This window comes from Protopterus annectens, chromosome 3.part1 (genome assembly GCF_019279795.1).
Source record: "Protopterus annectens isolate FY-2018-M chromosome 3.part1, PAN1.0, whole genome shotgun sequence".
Lineage (NCBI taxonomy): Eukaryota > Metazoa > Chordata > Ceratodontiformes > Protopteridae > Protopterus > Protopterus annectens.
The window spans coordinates 1,834,473,760-1,834,493,670 of NC_056732.1; the positions used below are offsets into that span (position 1 = coordinate 1,834,473,760).

A 19,911-nucleotide genomic window follows, 5' to 3' on the forward strand; every position below is an offset into this window, starting at 1 on the left:
GCTCCCAGATATGCTCAGAATTAGTTCAAAATGATGTGAAGATTACTGAACCTACACACATTGCCAACATACTGGCTGACAGGTTCAGTGCAAACTCTCCCCTGCCCCCCAAAAGGAGAGATATCTATACCAGAGGATTGTAGCCCCCCAAACATCTCCAACGCCCAGGTGAGAACTGCCCTCTCTAAGGCAAAAAACACAGCATCCATGGGACCGGATGGTGTCCCCGGCTGTGTGCTCCACGAACTCAATGAGGAATTAAACCCGCAGTTAGGACAGCTGTTTAATCTTAGCCTCACCTCAGGATACGTACCCAAGGAGTGGCGCACGGCGACTGTGGTCCCACTTCACAAGGGCGGTGCCTCCACCGACCCTGGTAATTACCGTCCCATTAGCTTGACAAGCCTTATCTGCAAAGCCATGGAGAGGATCATAATGGAACTCATAAATAAAGACATAGGGAACTTGCAGACTTTGGATCCAACCCAGTTTGGCTTTGTCAAAGGCAGATCATGCCTTTTAAACTTGGTTGACTTTTTCGAGACAGTCACCAAGGCCATTGATGATTGAAAGGCAGTCCATACAGCCTACCTCGACCTGGCAAAGGCCTTCAACACAATACCCCACTCAGGTATCATCGAAAAACTCATCAGCTTGAATGTAAACCCATACATCACAAGATGGGTTGCAAACTGGCTAAGTGACAGAACCCACAGGGTCAGAGTTGCTGGAGCCATGTCAGACTCAAAGCCTGTCACAAGTGGTGTCCCACAGGGCTCAGTCCTGGGTCCACTCTTGTTCGGCATCTACTTTTCTGAAGTACAAGCAAACACAGGAGGGTTATGGCTGACAAAGTTTGCAGATGACTGCAAACTGGGCCATTGTCGAAATCAGATCTGACACACTTTTCCTTCAGAAGGGCCTCACAGAAAGCGATAACTGGTGCCAGAGCCATGGCCTAAAGTTAAACGCCAAGAAATGCATAGTCATACCCTTCGGGAAAAACAAGGTTACCCCTAGCTACCATATAGGTGGCAATCCACTGAGCACAGAAGAAGTCATCAGGGATCTGGGGACCCAGGTTGACAGTAGCCTTTCGTTTGACACTCATGTTGCTAAAGTAGTTAGGAAAACCTTCTACATTGCCCACCTGATCATGAAGGGATTCACATCTAGATCAAGGGAGGTCATCGTCCCCTGTACTCATCACTCATTAGACCTATGATTGAGTACAATGCCCCATTCGAATGTATCTGACCCGACACCTGCAGCAGCTGGAAAGGCCTCAAAGTTCCTCACCAAAAGGATAAAGGGTCTCAAAAATATGTCTTATGCTGCCCGACTGAAAGAACTCCAGCTCTATTCAGTCTCATACCGCTTGCTCAGAGGTGACCTGTGCCTGACATATAAGGCCATGTCAAACCCAGATTTGATGAATATGCTTCACCTCATAAGATCTAGATACCTCAGAACCACAAGGGCGTGAGACTTAAACCTTGACACGGTTATAAATAGAACGTGCTGGAGGGACAAATTCATCACCCAGAGACTCCCTATGCTGTGGAACAAAATCCCGGTACATGTGAGGCAGAGCACCTCGCTGGCCTTGTTCAAGAGGAATCTTGACCAATGGATGGGAGATCGCAGATATACCCCAGGGATTACTTCAGTGTCGCTGCTTGACAGAGGCACAGCAAAATAATAGGCATAGTTTTATTCAAACTAAAGGGGTGGCGAAAGCCACATAACTATGGGCTAGGCTTATAAATGCCCTTGGGCAGATAGCCTAGTATGAACCTATGAACCTATGAACCTATTTCTGGTTTGGTTTCCATTCCCGCTTGACACTGATATGTTTCTGCTAAACTAAGCAAGGAGGTCGTCTTAGATTTGTTCTCTTCATATTTTGAAAGTTTACCTAGTGAGGTCAGCAGATATGTATGTAGTCCTACAATTGCAGATCTATACATGTAATCAGTTTTGAATAGGCCTATATCTCCTTCAGAATGAGAAATATATAATCTTGGCATACATTTATTTTTATATATAATTTGATAAGCATAAAGCATTTTTCTTGTTTTCCTGTCCAACTGATTTAATACCTTTTAGGTGCAGACAATCACCTCAAAACTGTAAGTTAGAACAGGAAGAGCAAACGGGTTTACAGCTTGGACTTTGTTCCTAGATGTTAGGGCTGTTTTCAGTATTAATTGTACTCTTCCAAAACATTCCTTACTGAGTTTTGTTAACATTTGTTCATGTTTTATTGCCGATCTTTCATCAATTCCTAAATATTTATACACTCCTCCTGCTCACGTTCCTTTATATCACATTTCTGTCCCTTACTGACATTTTCTTGGTGCGGCAGCTTGCCTGCTTTTAATGTTGCTTTTGAACATTTATCAAGACCAAATGACATTCATGTATCATTCAAGAAAGTTTTGACCACTTCCAGTTGTGCCTTCAGCTCCCCGTCTGGTGAATTATATAGCTTTAAATCATCCAAAAAAAGATAAGAAGTCTTTACACTTTACTGTTGTTTGGCAGCCAAACTGTTAACTATGACCTAATTTGCTAAGTAGGCAGCTTAATGGGTTAAGGGCAAGACAAAAGAGCAGCGGTGACAAAGAGTCCCCCTGGAATATCCTCCTTTGAATTTTTATACCCGGGATAATAATTTGTCCTTTATCATGGCTTAGCTGCAAAGTGGTTTGCCACTGTTTCGTGGCCACTCTGATGTAGTTCATCAGTGTAGGGTGTATCGTATACATTTTAAGCACTCTTTTATCCATGAATGTGGGATACTTTTGAATGCTTTTTTGTACTCAATCCATGTCATAGATTCTTCCCATTTTTACAATTTTCCATTATGACTTTATTTAACAAGTGTTCCTTTGTTCCACGTGCCTTTTTTGTAACAATGCTGAGTTTTCTTGACTATCAACTCTATCACCATAAATTCTAGTACATAGTTTATACATCGTTGTAGGGCAAGTTACTGGTCTATAAATTTTAAGATAGCTTGCAGATTCACTCTTGTTGTTAACCAGGCTGGCATGTGTTTAGGGTGTGCTTATAAGGGCTAAATCGTCGTGAAAAGATGTTAATACAGTACCTAACTTCTGGCTAAAAGTAGTTAATTTTGTTTCAGTTTCTCTGGCTGTTCTTTCATCGCATTCCATATCCTGTACATTTGAATTTCTTAGTGTTTCTTTTACTTCTATCCATTTAGCATCATCTTTTTTTGGTGGTATTTCTATTCCTTTTACTTTGTTAATTCTCTATAAACCTTTTGGGTCATCAATAAATTGCTTATTTTGCACTTTTCCTTTATATTTATCTTTACATCTTCTATATTTTTCTGCCTGTGGTGATACCTTTATTTTTTATTTGCAATAGTGTACAATATATCCAGGTCTGTTCAAACACTTGCATTATATTTATCATGTCTCTCTTTCTAAGTTGTTTCCTCTTCTATACTCTTCTAACAGTGACACTTCTTGCCGTAACTGCTAATGCTTCCATGACATTTGATCTCTTCCCGTCCTTTCTCTTATTCCCTGTATTTTTGTGGTAAGACTTAATTTGTCCATAGGGTCATAGGTTCATACTAGGCTATCTGCCCTAGCGCATTTATAAGCCTAGCCAGAGTGTGTTTGGCTTTCGCCACACTTTTAGATTAGTTGACTGTGCCTCTGTCTAGTAGGGACACAGAAGAGATCCCAGGGGTAAACCTACGATCTCCCATCCACTCGTCAAGATTTCTCTTAAAGAGGGTCATTGAGGGGCTCTGCCTAACATGGATTGGGATTTTGTTCCAGAGGGAGGGGAGCCTCTGGGATATGAATCTGTCCCTCCAGCATGTCCTATTTATTTCTGTGCTTAGGTTTAAGTCCCTGGAGCGTGTAGCTCTAAGGGATTTGGATTTCCTGAGGTGGAGCATGTCCATTAATTCTGGTTTGGACATGGCTTTATACGTCAGACACAGATCGCCTCTGAGTAGGCGGTAAACAACTGAGTAGAGCTGGAGTTTCTTTTGCCTAACTGCGTAGAGCATCTTTTTGAGTCCCTTGATCCTCTTGGTGAGGTACTTTTGGGGTCTTTCCAGTTGCTGCAGGTGTTGGGTAAGGTACATCTCAAATGGGGCATTGTATTCAATTATGGGCCTGATGAGTGATGAGTAGAGGGGCACAATGACCTCTCTTGATCTAGATGTGAACTCTTTCGTGATAAGGTGGGCTATATAGAAGGTCTTTCTAACCTCTTTGGCAAGGTGATTGTCAAAGAAGAGATTACTATCTACTTGAGTCCCTAAATCCCTAATTACTTCTTCCGTACTTAATGGATTACCACCTATGTGGTAATTTGTGGGCACTTTGTTTTTCCCAAAGGGGATGACTTTGCACTTTTTGGCATTTAGCTTTAGGCCATGGCTCTGGCACTAGTTATCCGTCTCTGTGAGACCCTTTTGGAGGATGCTTGTGTCAGTCGGCGAGTCGATTATGGCACCCAATTTGCAATCATCTGCGAACTTGGTCAGCCATAGTCCTCCCATGTAAGCCTGTACCTCAGAGAAATATATACCGAACAAGAGAGACCCAGGACTGAGCCTTGTGGGACGCCACATGTAACTGGTTTAGAGTCTGACATGGCACCTGCAATTCTGACCATGTGGGTTCTATCCCTGAGCCAGTTTGCAACCCATCTTGTGATATAGGGGTTGATATTTAAGCTGGTGAGCTTATTTATGATGCCCGAGTGGGGTATTATGTCGAAGGCTTTTGCGAGGTCCAGGTAGGCTGTGTGGAATACCTTCCCTTCATCTATGGCCTTGGTGACTGTTTCAAAGAAGTTGACCAGGTTCATGAGGCAAGATCTGCCCTTAACAAAGCAGAATTGGGTAAGATCCAGTGTTTGGAGGTTCCCAATGTCTTTGTTTATGAGTTCCATGACGATACGCTCCATAGCTTTGCAGACCAGGCTAGTCAGGCTTATAGGGCGATAGTTTCCTTTGTGGAGTGGGACCACTGTTGCTGTACATCATTCCTTGGGTACATATCCTGTAGTAAGGCTGAGATTGAACAGTGACTTTATGTGAGGGTTCATTTCTTCTTGGAGCTCATGTAAGACGCAGCCCAGGATACCATCCGGTTCCACTGATGCTGTGTTTTTTGCTTTGGAGAGGGCAGCTCTCACCTGTGCATCTGTGATGTCAGGAAGGCTACACTCTGTTGGGATAGACATTTGCTCTTTTGGGGGAGAAGGGGGGAGAAGTTTGCACTGAACCTGTCTGCCAAGAAGTTGGCAATGTCTGTGGGTTCAGTGTATTTTTTGTCATTTTGCACTAACTCAGAGCATATCTGGGAGTTGCCACCCAGGTTCCTGACATAACTAAAGAAGGCCTTGTGATTATCTTTAGCGTCTTGTGTAATTTTTCTTTCGAAGCTGGCCTTAGATAATTTTGAAGGATCGTAGTTTCTTGCTAGTACTGATCAGAGATGCCTTTCCTTTTTGGGATTTTGCTCTATCATGTAGTAGCTTCCACCTTCTGTTGTATAGCTTATTTATGGCTGGGGTCCACCAGACAGGTCTCCTGCCTTTGGAGGAGTGAGTCTTGGTTTTAATTGGGATAGCACGATCCATGCATTCCTGTAGGTGTCCACAGAATGCATTTGTAAAGGATTCTGCAGTTTGGGCCATATTTTCCACTGGCCCGGGAGCTTTGAAGGATTCCACCTCAGTTTTGAGAAGTGTGAAGTTTGCTTTTGAGAAGTTCTTCACCATGGTTTCCTTGGTTGGGGGTGGGGACGGGATATGGATGTCCAGTGAGATTAATTTATGGTCAGATCTTACCAATGAGGGGTATACCTCTGTTATGGAACACAGAGTCCCCATGTTGGTGATGATCAGGTCCAATATGTTTTCCCCTCTTGTGGGAGTTGTTATTAATTTAGCTGCATTGCGATATATAGGTTCATAGGTAGGTACTAAGCTATTGGCCCTAGGGCCTATTTAAGCCTAGCCAAAAATGTACCCTGGCTTAGGCCACCCAAGAAAATTATTTTCCTGTGCCCCTGTCGAGCAGAGCCACAGAAGTTATCCCCGGAGTAAATTTCCTATTTCCCATCCAATCATCAAGATTTTTCTTGAAGAATGCTAATGAGGAACTTTGTTTGATATAAACAGGTAGTTTGTTCCAGAGTATGGAAAGTCTCTGGGACAGGAATCGATCCTATTTACTTCTGTTATATCACATGAATTCCTGTTAACAGTCTTGATTATTGTGTTCCTTTTATGAGACTTATTTAGGTCTTTCTGTAGTCTATTTATTTCATTGATCTTAACATTTGTCTATGCATCTTTATTAAATCAAGTAACTCTTTGCTTTGGATCTTTTTATTCCAAGCTAAGGGCATGTTTTTATTCTCCACTTCCTGTGGGCATTCTAAAGAAAGTTCTCATTTCTTGATCTGTATAATGTTTTCCATGAATCTGTTGTATTACTGATCACACATTTACATTTGAAGCTTTTGACATTTTTTTTCTGTGCAAGTATTTTTCTTCCCTCTAATTTCTCTCTCTCTCAATCTTTTTTACTGTCTTCTATCCAGAAATGCAGGGCTTTTTGCATAATAGTAACAATATATAATTTCTTTCTTATCCTCAATTCTCCATTCTATCATCCTTATTGCTTTTTTTTTGGCCTCTCAGTTTTTATGTTTCTTTTTGGACTACTACTACTTTCAAAAGGGTCTATATCAGTTAAACGAAAAGTTATTTCATCGAATGTATAATCATCGACACATATACAACAAAAAAAGTATTACTCAAACAGTTAAATGAACAAAATGTAAATCATCGAAAAGTGTTACTTAGCCAACACCCGCACACTGGTGTGATATGTGTAACTAATCACCAAAATCAAACCTTCCCTAAAAGTGAAAGAGTTTCATTTACATATTTTAAAATATACGAAGTAAACGTGTATGAAATCCTTCCGTAACGGTTTATAAGAGTAAAGCAAACTAATCAACTACTTAATCAACGTAATAAATGAAGACATATTTAGTGCATTCATAGAACTTAAACATATGGTGCACACAGGCAATGTATATGACTACTGTTTTAAATCTTTAGTAACATAGCAACTGCATGTAAAAAGTCAAGTACGGTATACTCTTGTTTATTCATCAAAACAGTTTGTAAACGATGTTCCCTTTCCAAGTACTTTTTCTTTTTAGGCGAAACTGCACATGCAGACATCAACTGTAGTCCGATTTCGTCCACCGTATTTTGCTCTCTAACGAGAACTAAAAGTACAGCTGGTATGTCAGAAATACGTCTACCTAGTAGACACCTAATCCTCCTATGCCAGTCCTCTACGTAATTTTGAGTCTGAGGTAAACAAACATCATTCAAAGTTGAAACATTCCAAAAAGAGATTGGATATACAGGGGGAAATCATGAAACATTTATAGTTCTAGTAATTTGCTTTTGTAAACGGCCCAGTACATAAACATCAGAGAAATAAGCTATCAGCTCTTTTCCTATCACTAGGAAATCTTTTACTTAATTCTTTAAATGCTGGAATAACTTCTCTCAAAAAGGAAAGTGCTATCAACTGTTTAACTGAATGCTGGAATTCTAGTGAAGTACCACATAGACTACACGATTTAAGTTGTTGAATCTTACGTCATACGTTCTGTGAGAAGTGGAAGAAACGGCCTTTGCAACTTAGGTTTGTGAAGTTTGCTTCTATACTTTTTATTGCTGCAAGTTCAAAATCACATAATAAATATTGTACTGTAGGTGTTAAATCACATCTAGATAACAAGTTAAACAAGCACTCCCACATATAATTGTATGACTTGTACGACTTTTTAGTCATTAAGCAGTATACCAAAGGCACACACTTCTTTTTACCACCATGAGACATAAATGCATGAACACTGTATAACTGCCTGTATAGTCTGCCTTTCGTAAGGAATACTCCATTCATAAACCAGATGTTACTGTTACATACGTCTGTCAGATTTTCTTTGGTAGTGAACACTAAAACATGGATATTTAAGTGGATATCTACCTTATGTTCCTGAATAAATTCCGATTCTTTCAACCTATCATCATCTAGACACACTGAACTTACACTTGTACAAGGTTTAGATAGTGTCAACAATGTTTCTCGCCTAACTCTTATTAACCGGCTGTAATAGTGATCTTCTACTCGGCAAGGCAACAGTGGATTCAAAGGATGTACTAGCTAGAACCATACCTCTCAAGTGCACCTCATTACGAGGAACGTACCTCATTTGGGGTCTTAAAAAGTTCATGTTCCTCTAAGTTCCTCAAAGTTCCACATTGAAAGACTGTCACACATTCAATGTTAGAATTTTTTTAAGTGAAATCCATTGTAAATAGAAATTAATCATATTAATTCATTAAAAGATCTTCTTTATAAGTAAAACCAGCATATTTTAACCATCCTATGACCTTCCTAGCTGAAGCTGTTAGTAAGCCATTAGTTTGTGTTCCACATTTTGCCCATTTGTTCCACATTATGAGGGCTAGTGTTCCTCATTTTGGACATGGAAGGTTGAGACCTATGGCTAGAACATCATCTACTACTAAAGAAAGAGTGTTCCTGCAAGTACTAGCCATGTCTTTGAGCTTGCTACATGCTTTATATTTCTCTACTAAAGTAGGAACTGAAGGATGATTGTGAGTAGTAGACTTTATGAGAATTTCCTCTATCCCTTTTACAGTTGTGATGGCTCTACTTTTACATTTCTCACTCGTTTTCAAATGACAGCACCAGTACTTACGGCTCTTTAAAACTTTCTCGAAATTGTAAAGATATTCTTCAACAACTAACATATCTTTCCTTCTCTGCGACTTTACAGTGAAATAGCTACTACCTATCACACCAGGTCCTGCAAGAGTGCTACAAGCCATATTCACAGATGAAATCGCTGTATGCACAACTACGTAGCTGTAATGTAGCAGTTATATAGTGTAGTTTCACACTTAAATCTTTATTTTATTTTCAATAATTACAGATAGGCTATGTTTGTAATATGTTTCACTAGGGAAATACTATATTTTAATGTTAATATATATAAAGTTTTATTTTTATTTATTTAAAATTTACAGGTGTACTTTTAAACTTCATACATATTTATACTTATGTCACTACGTCACAGTGTAACGTAGCTAACACGTAAACTGGCCAACTAAAACAGTTTGATTAAATCTTTTTCACTGAAGTTAGAGTTCGAGTAATACTTCTTTCATTGTATATGTGTCGATGATTATACATTTGATGAAATAACTTCTTGTTTAACTGATATAGACCCCTTTCAAAACGGGGGGGCATCCTCCCCCTGAGCCTGGCCTAACCCCATTTTAGTAATGTATCCATGTCTTGAGGATTCTACACTGTTATTTTTTTCAGTCTTGGCACCAGGGCACCTGCCATGATTGGGTACTATTGTATCCTGGGACTTGTGCAGCCAGCTGTCTTTTTTATTTTTAACCTACTTCTGTCCATGATATATGATCTATAAAATACAGTCTGTATATCAGTGTCGCCTTGGTGAAACTTTGAAAATAGGGTCCATCTCATAAAGGTACTGACCAAGACTTGACGATGATTTCAATTTCAGAAATACTAATCTCTACTTGCTGATTTTATCATCTCTCCATTCAGGTATCTGGTTGTATAGATTGGGAGATAATCACTGATACAGTCAGACATTGTACTTATGGTGGCATATTTGCTAGGGTCTGATATTAGGATCCAGTCTAATAGGGATTTTGATGTCTTGCTATAACGTGTGGGGCTATTAATTAGTTGTGTGAAACCACATTAGTTCATGCTACATGGCAGAGTTAGAGTTTATGCTCAACTGACTGACATTCACAGTACTATTTGACATTCACAGTAGTATTTGACATTCAAAGTAGTATTTCTGCTATTTCACAGTAATGGTATCACCTAAATCTCTTTACCGTAGACTCAAACCCCATACTGCCCTTCTTTCTAACCACCTATACCATACTTTTCCTCCATCCAAATTGTCCCCGACACCCTACTCAACCAGTACTAACTCCTTTATACTTCACTTTAAGCATATTAACTACTAACTACAGCCACATGCAGTGCAAGTCTTCTTGTTTTTGTCTCCGGTTTCTTATTTTTCCCTCTCCACTTAATGTCACATACATAATCTTTAGCTGCTCTGCACTCAAACAAATGTACCTCACTCAATCTAACTCGATTTTCCTAATACTTTTAATTCTGTTTAAACTGCATATTTTCACATTCTTTGAATTTGCCTACATTTGTCTTTTTGTATTAGCGGATTGCCATATTTTGTATCGAAGTGATTCCTGCAAATATTGTAACTACATTGTTGTAAATTCCTTGTATGGTAATTACCTTGTTGCATTATTCATTGAAGCTTTTCTCCCTGGGCCTCCACTGAAAATGGCCTCTCTTCAGCCCAGTGGACACGCCCAGCAAACAAATGTTAATAAATAAGTAAATAATTGTGTTTGGAAATGTTATGGATAACAAATATAGGCTAGCTTCCAGTACAGCTGTATTTTCCCTAGGGGGGGTGTAAAGGACAATAATACATATACGTTTACAATTGTTTAAATTCAAAAAAGTAATACGAAGCTTTGCTGAATTGAATTTTGGTACTGGTTTGCTGTAAGGGGAAATGTGGTAGTTGTTGGGAAATATTAAAGCAATACCACCACCTTTCCTATATATACAGTCGTTGTGGATGATATTACAGCTGGGAGGTATAATTTTAGAGTCATTTATGCTGGGTTTCAGCCAAGTTTAAGTTAAAGTGATGATAATAGGTTTATGTTGGGTCATCCAGGCATGTAGTTCAGCAATTTTATTTCTTATGCTTTTAATATTTACGGCAACAAAAGTTAGATTACTGGGGTTGGGGGATGACCGTTGTATGGTTAGAGTACTGTGTGGAATAGAATTGTCTTGATGTTCGTTGTGACAGGTGGGGCCAGGATTTGGGTGAATGCCTCCTTCTTGAAGGATTTTAGTATACTGGGGAATTAATGAACCCTGTTTTTTGGAGAGTAATTTTCTACTTAATTTTGTTTTGGTTTGAGTTGAAATGTAGTTAATCAGTCTACATTTGGAGTCAAGATAAGGGACATCATTAAATAGGTTTGGTGTGATATGTGGAATGTAGGGAGGGAGTATGAACAGGTGGTTGGGACAGACAGAGCTATTATAGAGCCATGGTAGGATGAGAAATGTCCCATTACGATAAGAAAAATAGAGAATAGGCTGAAGAGTAAGATGATCAAGTAAAAATATGTAAAAAATTAAATAAAGAAAGGAAATTCATCAAAAAGAGAGGTGAAAGACTTTGTGTTAATGAAAAAAGCTGTGCTCTCTGTTGTCCCAAGTAGAACTACATTATTTTAGTATGATATGGTCACTGTACCAGGAGAAACAGTTAGGACTACTGAAGCCTATAAAAAAAGCTATTAGCAAGGAAATACAAAAGAATGCTAGGAGTGGCAGTTATTGATGAGTTTCAAAGTGCATGGAATATGCCTGTAACACTGATGCCAAAACCTGATGGGATCATGTCAAAGTGCATGGACTATGCCTGTAGCACTGATGCCAAAACCTGATGGGAATCATATCACAGTATATGGACTATGCCTGTAGCACTGATGCCAAAACCTGATGGGATCATGTCAAAGTACATGGACTATGCCTGTAGCAATGATACAAAACCTGATGGGATCATGTCAAAGTGCATGGACTATGTAGCACCAGTACCAAAACCTGATGGGAATCATGTTAAACTGCATGGACTATGCCTGTAACACTGATGCCAAAACCTGATGGGAATCATGTCAAAGTGCATGGACTATGTAGCACCAGTACCAAAACCTGATGGGAATCATGTTAAACTGCATGGACTATGCCTGTAGCAATGATGCCAAAACCTGATGGGAATCATGAGACCTTACAATGACTTCTGCAAACTTGATGATATTTCTAAGTTTGATGCCTACCCCATTCCCAGAGTTGATGAGGTACGGCACAAGTTAGGGAAGATACATTACTTCGTGATGCTAGACTTCAAAAAAGGTTACTGATGGATGCTTCTAACAGAAAAGGCCATAGAAATGGCAGTTCTCTCTACACTGGATGGCCTATTTCAATATAAAGTATTGGCTTTTGGTTTACATGAAGTCCCAGACAAAATTCACAGAATGATAGCCAGGATATAAAAACATTTATCCAATATACTGCTACTTACTTCAATGATATTATAATCTACAAATAGGACAACGAATCCCACTAATCCAAGTTGCAGGCCATGATGGATTCCATCAGGGTGGCAAATCTGACATTTAATCCTTCAAAAATGTACAAACAGTATAGAAGAGGCTTTGCAGATAGCAGATTCCACACAGTGGCCTGGTGAAATCTCAATTATGTAAGATAGAGAGATTATTAGAAATTGGCCAAGGCCAAACATGAAGTGAATTAAGGCATTTCTGGGGCTGGTAGACACTTTGCCACCAGAGTGAGCCCACTGATATGTGTGACTAAGAGACAGATCCCAGAAAGATTCATCAGTTTGGTGAAGGTGAAAAAGCATTTCTAAGCTTGAAAAATAAAACTCTGAGGGTATAGTCTGTGCTAATCACTATTGTAGAAAAGATTATATTGTACAGAGTAATGCCTTAGATTTTGGGTATAGGGGCTGTATTTACCCAAGACGTTAAGGGGAAAGAACATTGTATTTGTTATCTAAGCAGGAAACTCTCCTTACAACAGACAGGCTTTAGTGTTGTGGAGCAGGAGTGTCTTGACAATTAAGTAGGTGGTGTCAGCACTCTGTTATTTTCTAAGCAGATGATTTAAACTAGCAATAGAACATTCACTCCTCACCTGGCTGCACAAAAGAAAGGGTGGTTTACTGGTTCTTCCGCCTGTAACCATACCCTCTCATTATCGAAGACAGATCAGGGAAGAAGCAAAGCAGCGCAAATAGTCTGTCTCATTTACATGCCATTTGCTTCTCTGGTCATTTAACTTATTGGCCCCAAGCAGGAAGGAGTGAAATCTGAAAGTAATGAAGCTCTGTTGGGGAAGGGCCCTTTAAATATCAGAGTGTTGTGTCCTCACCCAGGCTCAGATGTAATAGGCTTAGCTGGCGTGTATCAGCACAGTGCTGAAGCCTGACTCAGACGATAAGAAGCTCCGGAAAAGAAGTTTACTGAGTGGAGAGCTCTCCTTAGAAGTAGACAGTACAGGCTGCAATTGAAACTGTGAAGTAGAGTTACTGGCAAAGAGACAGAGTAAATACAGGTTTTAGCTTGCTCCGGATCTGGAGGAAGAAGACCCTTGAGGATTTGTTTATTCCTCCTATCAAATAAAGCTCTCGGCACAGATGTCACAAGAAGTGTTAGGGTGTGCCACTCCTAAAAAGATCACACATAACTCGCGGGGGTTCTGGGGGTGAATTTTATGCCTACATTTGGAGCATTTTTTAAACTAGTTTTCTGATCCATGATGAAGTATAAAAACACTCTATGAAATGCACACAACACTCTGAACCAATAACAAAAACATCACTATCAAAGTTTAAATTACAGACTATACACAAACACTACAAAACCATAAAGAATAAACTACCAAAAACACTTTATAAAAGAAGAAAGGTATAGCCTAGTACCAACCTATGAACCTATATTGGATGGGAGATAAGAAATTCAGCCCGGGGATCATGTCAGTCGCCCTGCTGGACAGGGGTCCAGAGAAGTAAATATTGTGGGAAGAAATATCCAGAGAATTGTTATGGCTAGGCTTGCATAGGCCCTAGGGCCGATAGTATTGTTCATAGGTTGGTACTAGGCTAACAACTATCCTATAATTAAAGTACTGAACCAAGACAGGCTGACAGGAAAAAGGGCAAGATGATGTGAGGCTACTAATGGCAGGGCTAACTAAGATTTAAATATATATTACATATCTGGACTAGAAGCAAAAAAACTAGAATTAAACTAATCTACTCACTACTAAATGATCATTGATTCCTTCCCTTGGCAATCTTAGGGGGACTCCTTGAGTCACTCTTAGGCAATGAATAGGTTCAAGTCCAAAAGGGGGATACTTAGCAGGTATCAAGTAGAGGAGAAAAGGTACACAGAAAAAAAAGAAAAAGGCACAGTTAATATCTCAGTGAAATCTGGTAATCTAAGCAAATTTAGGCTAGATTAGATTTTTGGCTTTAATCTTAAAGTCATTTAATTTTTCTCTTTCAACAGCTTGAAGTTAATAAAATGATTCTACCAGGTGGTCAAGTATTAGCTATACTGTGACTCCATGTTATAAAAAAAATTTCCATACCACGTTAAGACTCCTATTTTACACCATCTGTCCTTGAGTTATATAGTCTATGCCATAGTCATATAAAGGAGGACGCTAGTAATTTAAAAACCAGAAGCCTGAATTACAAACATACAAGAATAAATTTAAAAAATGCTGTTATGTTTCACATGTTAAAAAAAAAAAAAAAAAAACTGATGGCAACATACATAACTTGAGCACATTTCTTGGAGTCGGTGTGGGGGGGGAGCATGGTTAACCAAAATCTGTTGCACACTGCATAGGAATTATGAACTTTTGCTCGGCTTTGGAGAGTTCCAGTAATCTACCATGTTGCCAGTCATGATTTATTTATCTAACCTGACATACTTACAGGACTACAAAAGCATAAATTCATAACGAATGTTAGAAAACTGCAAATACTGAAGATTAAGGAATAAGAACGGTTTCTGTCATAAACCAGCACAGTTTAGTTGTATTTTTGTGTTAATTTTGCACAGCTGCTTTAAACCAAATAATCTTTCAAAGAAAAACAGTTTCCACTAAAGCTTTCAGTGTGCTTCACTTTCCTTATTTCCTCAATAAAACAGCACTCTCCCCTTTACAGTTCAGTACAAGAGTTAAAACAAATATTTATTTAACTTGAACCAGTTCCCCTTTGCATCTCCCTGCAGAAGGGGTACCCTTCTCCCTGCTCCAAATCTCCTCTAGGCATACAAATTGCATTATTTGCAGAGCCCAGGCCCTGCTACCTCTCATATGAATAAAGACAAGCTGTCACAGAAAACGTGTTTTCATCAGCACAGTTCTTACCTCTAACTTCATGGTGAACCAGACTTCAGGAAGCAAAGCAACTGCTGCCTGCAATGGCTGGATAAGCAGAAAAAATCACTGTCACAGAACTATCAGTATTTACATAATTTTCTGTATAAGAACCAAAAACTGTCTCAAACTACTTTTTGTAAGCTAATGCTCACTTCCTGTCTGCCTGTGAAACATGTCCCTATACTGTGCTGGAAACATAATGAATATTCATGAAGTAATGCTGCAAGGAAGAGCAGGTAGGTGTGGTTATATAAATATTTAATGAGGTAGGCTGGTACATACAGCTTCATTCTCCAGCCCAAACTGCTTGAATTTGTCTGCATGCAAAATGTAGATGCCATCCATTTGCATTTTCCTACATTTTCCTGCTGTTTGTCTTAACCTTTCAGGTGCTCTGTCAGATGAGATGAATTTCTAATTAGGTAGCAACAGAACACAATATAGATCAGGAATGTGTGCATATGGGAGACAAAAAAGTCAGAGTTTATCGTTCTTTCTGATTGTGGTTTGAGGAATAGTGTAGCATACACAGATTGCCTGCCTCTTTTTATTCTGCTACTACATCAACAGGAGGTGCATACGTTCTGATGATGGCTTTCCACAGGGCTCTGTACTAGGCCCCTTCTTATTTAGATTCAGATTGTATCTTTCAGACCTTAATTTCATTTGAGGTGTTCTATAGTAACTGATCACAAGTGTTACAGATAAGGAGAACAATATGTTGATAAATACATCAAAAACTAAGCATATGATGTCTGGGAGACCTAAACTGAAAGGTGAATATCTAATACAGCACACAGTGATTGAAACTGTAGACTCATTTAAGGACCTTGGTATGTGGGTAGATTCAGCTATGAGTTTTTCTAATCATATCAACCAATTGGCTAATGATAGTTATTGAACTATAGGTTGTATAAAAAGATTTATAAAGTCTAGGAAATCAAACATAATGAAGTCATTGTTTATTAGTTACATTAGACCCAAACTTGAGTATGGAATAATAATATGGAAACCCTATAGGAAAACAAGCACGAATAAACTGGAAAGAGTACAGCGTAAATATACTAAGGGCATCCATGGATGTGAAAATCTAAGTTATTATGAAAGACTAAAATGTTTGAACTTGTACAGTGTCTCACAGATATTTAAGAGGAGATCTTATTCAGGTATATAGGCCATTTAGGGACAACTTCCTCTGGGAATGCTTGGGGTTATCAAAAAGTACTAGAGAATCATCAGATAACCTACGTAGAAGATTCTATAGGAATGAGAAGTGTATTAATTGGTTCTCTGACAGAGTAGCTGATGCATAGAACAGACTACTAAATTACATTAAAGCAAGTACTAGTTTAGATATTTTTAAGAACAGCCTGGACATTTATTATGGGAACAAGTGTTTTTACATATTGGCAAGCTAGAAGGGCTTTAACGCCCGTGCTTGAAACATTTGTATGTATGTATGTATGTATGTATGTAGGACTACTTTGGCTAATTTATTCTGTCCATGTGATTACATTATGCATAAACTACATATCCTGCCTAACTACGAACCTGTTTTGATTTTCTTCCGTCCACTATCTGAATTACCTTGCCTTTCTACACTGCATTCTTGAATTCTGTCATTGATTCTGATGCTATCACATCTTCATAAAGACCGCAAATTGTATACCAATCTTTCTGTGAAAAAATACTTCATCATATCTCCCTTCTGCCTTTCATCTGCTATATACATTCAAGTCATTTAATTCTTGTTATTATATGCATTCCTTAGACCCTCATGGTATTTAAATATGCCTAAATTGTATCTCCCTTTCTCCTTCTCCTTTCTTCAAAACTGTACATCTTAAACCATTTCAGTCTTTCTTTAAGTGGCTACTGGTGAAGGCTAGACACTGCTTTTGTTCAGAACATCACACAGTACTACAGGTGGACTCTTTCAATAATATGATATCTTCTTATTTGCTACAGCTGATGCTACTTCCCAGGCATGTTAGCATACTTATCTTTACATCACCAGATATGAAAACCCGAGTCCCTTTCTACCAGTTACTACTATTTATTCTCCAGCTGTATAGCTGTTTTGTAAAGTATTAACTGTTGGATGTATTGTTTGTCACATCTGCACAAAATTGAATCCATTTTGCTTTAGAACATTCCTTACCCTTTGAGTATCTGTGTCAAGTGCCTTCTTGCAGTCTAAGCAAGACACATATACATCCAAATTTGTGGCTCACTGCCTGGGTTACCCAATCAAATAACTCAATTAAATGTATAGATCCACAGAAAGAAAGAAAGATGCAGGAACACATTTAACAGAGCTCTTATTTGTAGAGTTAGTTTTAAGTGTCTTCATCTTCAAGAGAACATACATCTGGTGCATTTACTTCTAGTTTTAAAATATGTGAACAGTTAAAATCATTGAACTTATGTAAATCTATAAATATTCATTTAAACAGGTGAGCATAGAGGGCAAAGCTACAGAGGAAAAGACATGCCAGGAACAATTCAAACCAACACAAAATGAGTCTAAGTCAGGGCAGGGACAAACTTTGAATGATCTTAGAAATTTAGAAATGAGAAAGAATGTATAGTATATCACGGAATTATACCCTAATCTTCATTTTGTATGTATAGTATATCACGGAATTATACCCTAATCTTCATTTTGTATGCATAACATATTACTGAATTATACCCTAATCTTCATTTTGTATGTACAGCATATCACTGAATTATACCCTAATCTTCATTTTGCATGTATAGTATATCACGGAATTATACCCTAATCTTCATTTTGTATGTATAGTATATCACGGAATTATACTCTAATCTTCATTTTGTATGCATAACATATCACTGAATTATACCCTAATCTTCATTTTGTATGTACAGCATATCACTGAATTATACCCTAATCTTCATTTTGTATGTACAGCATATCACTGAATTATACCCTAACCTTCATTTTGTATGTACAGCATATGACGGAATTATACCCTAATCTTCATTCTGTATGTACAGCATATCACTGAATTATACCCTAATCTTCATTTTGTATGTATAGCATATCACTGAATTATACCCTAATCTTCATTTTGTATGTACAGCATATGACGGAATTATACCCTAATCTTCATTTTGTATGTATAGTATATCACGGAATTATACCCTAATCTTCATTTTGTATGTATAGTATATCACGGAATTATACCCTAATCTTCATTTTGTATGCATAACATATCACTGAATTATACCCTAATCTTCATTTTGTATGTACAGCATATCAATGAATTATACCCTAATCTTCATTTTGTATGTACAGCATATCACTGAATTATACCCTAATCTTCATTTTGTATGTACAGCATATGACGGAATTATACCCTAATCTTCATTTTGTATGTATAGCATATTACTGAATTATACCCTAATCTTCATTTTGTATGTACAGCATATCACTGAATTATACCCTAATCTTCATTTTGTATGTACAGCATATCACTGAATTATACCCTAATCTTCATTTTGTATGTACAGCATATGACGGAATTATACCCTAATCTTCATTTTGTATGTATAGCATATCACTGAATTATACCCTAATCTTCATTTTGTATGTATAGTATATCACTGAATTATACCCTAATCTTCATTTTGTATGTACAGCATATGACGGAATTATACCCTAATCTTCATTTTGTATGTACAGCATATCACTGAATTATACCCTAATCTTCATTTTGTATGTACAGCATATCACTGAATTATACCCTAATCTTCATTTTATATGTATAGTATTTAGAGCACAACCAAAAGCTGTTTACTGAATTTCCTGTTTGCACTTAATTTTAAAATCGTTTTTTCTCAAAACTTGCATATTTTCTGTCTTTGACCTAGCACTCTTGTGTGGGGTCATTTACTGCACTGTCATAACTTGATATTACTTGTGAACCTCTGCTATCTCTGAAAAAAGAAAAACAAAAAAAATCTTGCTTTTTTCCCCACTTTTCTGAGATTTAAAAAAGTTCAGTTACAGGCTTGCTGTTCTTGAACTGTTTGTAAGTTTCTGTGAGACCATTTTTGCTTGGGCTAAAGGAAAGTCTCTCTGTTGATCAGTGGCAGTGAAAAACATTGAGCAGCTTCCCTGCCCCCCGTGGGAGTGGTTACTGACTTGAAACTGTAGTTTTATTGACCAGTAGGGGTCATTTCCAAAACTCCTTCATCTTCCTCTCTTAAAACCTAGTTGCCTCGTGGGTTTGGCGTCTTTTCAGGCTTGTTGGCTGTTGGTGAAGCACCCACCAAGAGGAGAAAACGCTGAGAGAAGAAGGGAGCCACTTTTGAGATTTTAAGTATTTTTTATCTGTTTATTTGCTAAGTTTTTCTGCATAGTTGCCTAGTTTGAGCATTTTCTGGCTTGTTAAACTTGATTTCTGCATTAGTAGCTGTATTTAGAGCATAACCAAAAGCTGTTTACTGAATTTCCTGTTTGCACTTAATTTTAAAATCGTTTTTTCTCAAAACTTGCATATTTTCTGTCTTTGACCTAGCACTCTTGTGTGGGGTCATTTACTGCACTGTTATAACTTGATATTACTTGTGAACCTCTGCTATCTCTGAAAAAACAAAACCAAAAAAAAAAATTCTTGCTTTTTTCCCACTTTTCTGAGATTTAAAAAAGTTCAATTACAGGC

General features: G+C 38.1%; 1 protein-coding gene across 1 annotated transcript in view; it reads right to left on the reverse strand.

The window, feature by feature from the left end:
* Positions 1-15,342, reverse strand: part of LOC122798727 (zinc finger protein 501-like) — a 169,249-nt gene extending 153,907 nt beyond the window's left edge. The window contains exon 1 of the mRNA XM_044067827.1: positions 15,209-15,342. Coding sequence (XP_043923762.1) covers positions 15,209-15,220 — 12 coding nt within the window. The 5' untranslated portion in view covers positions 15,221-15,342. The remainder of the gene's footprint in view (positions 1-15,208) is intronic.
* Between the last annotated feature and the right edge of the window lie 4,569 nt (positions 15,343-19,911).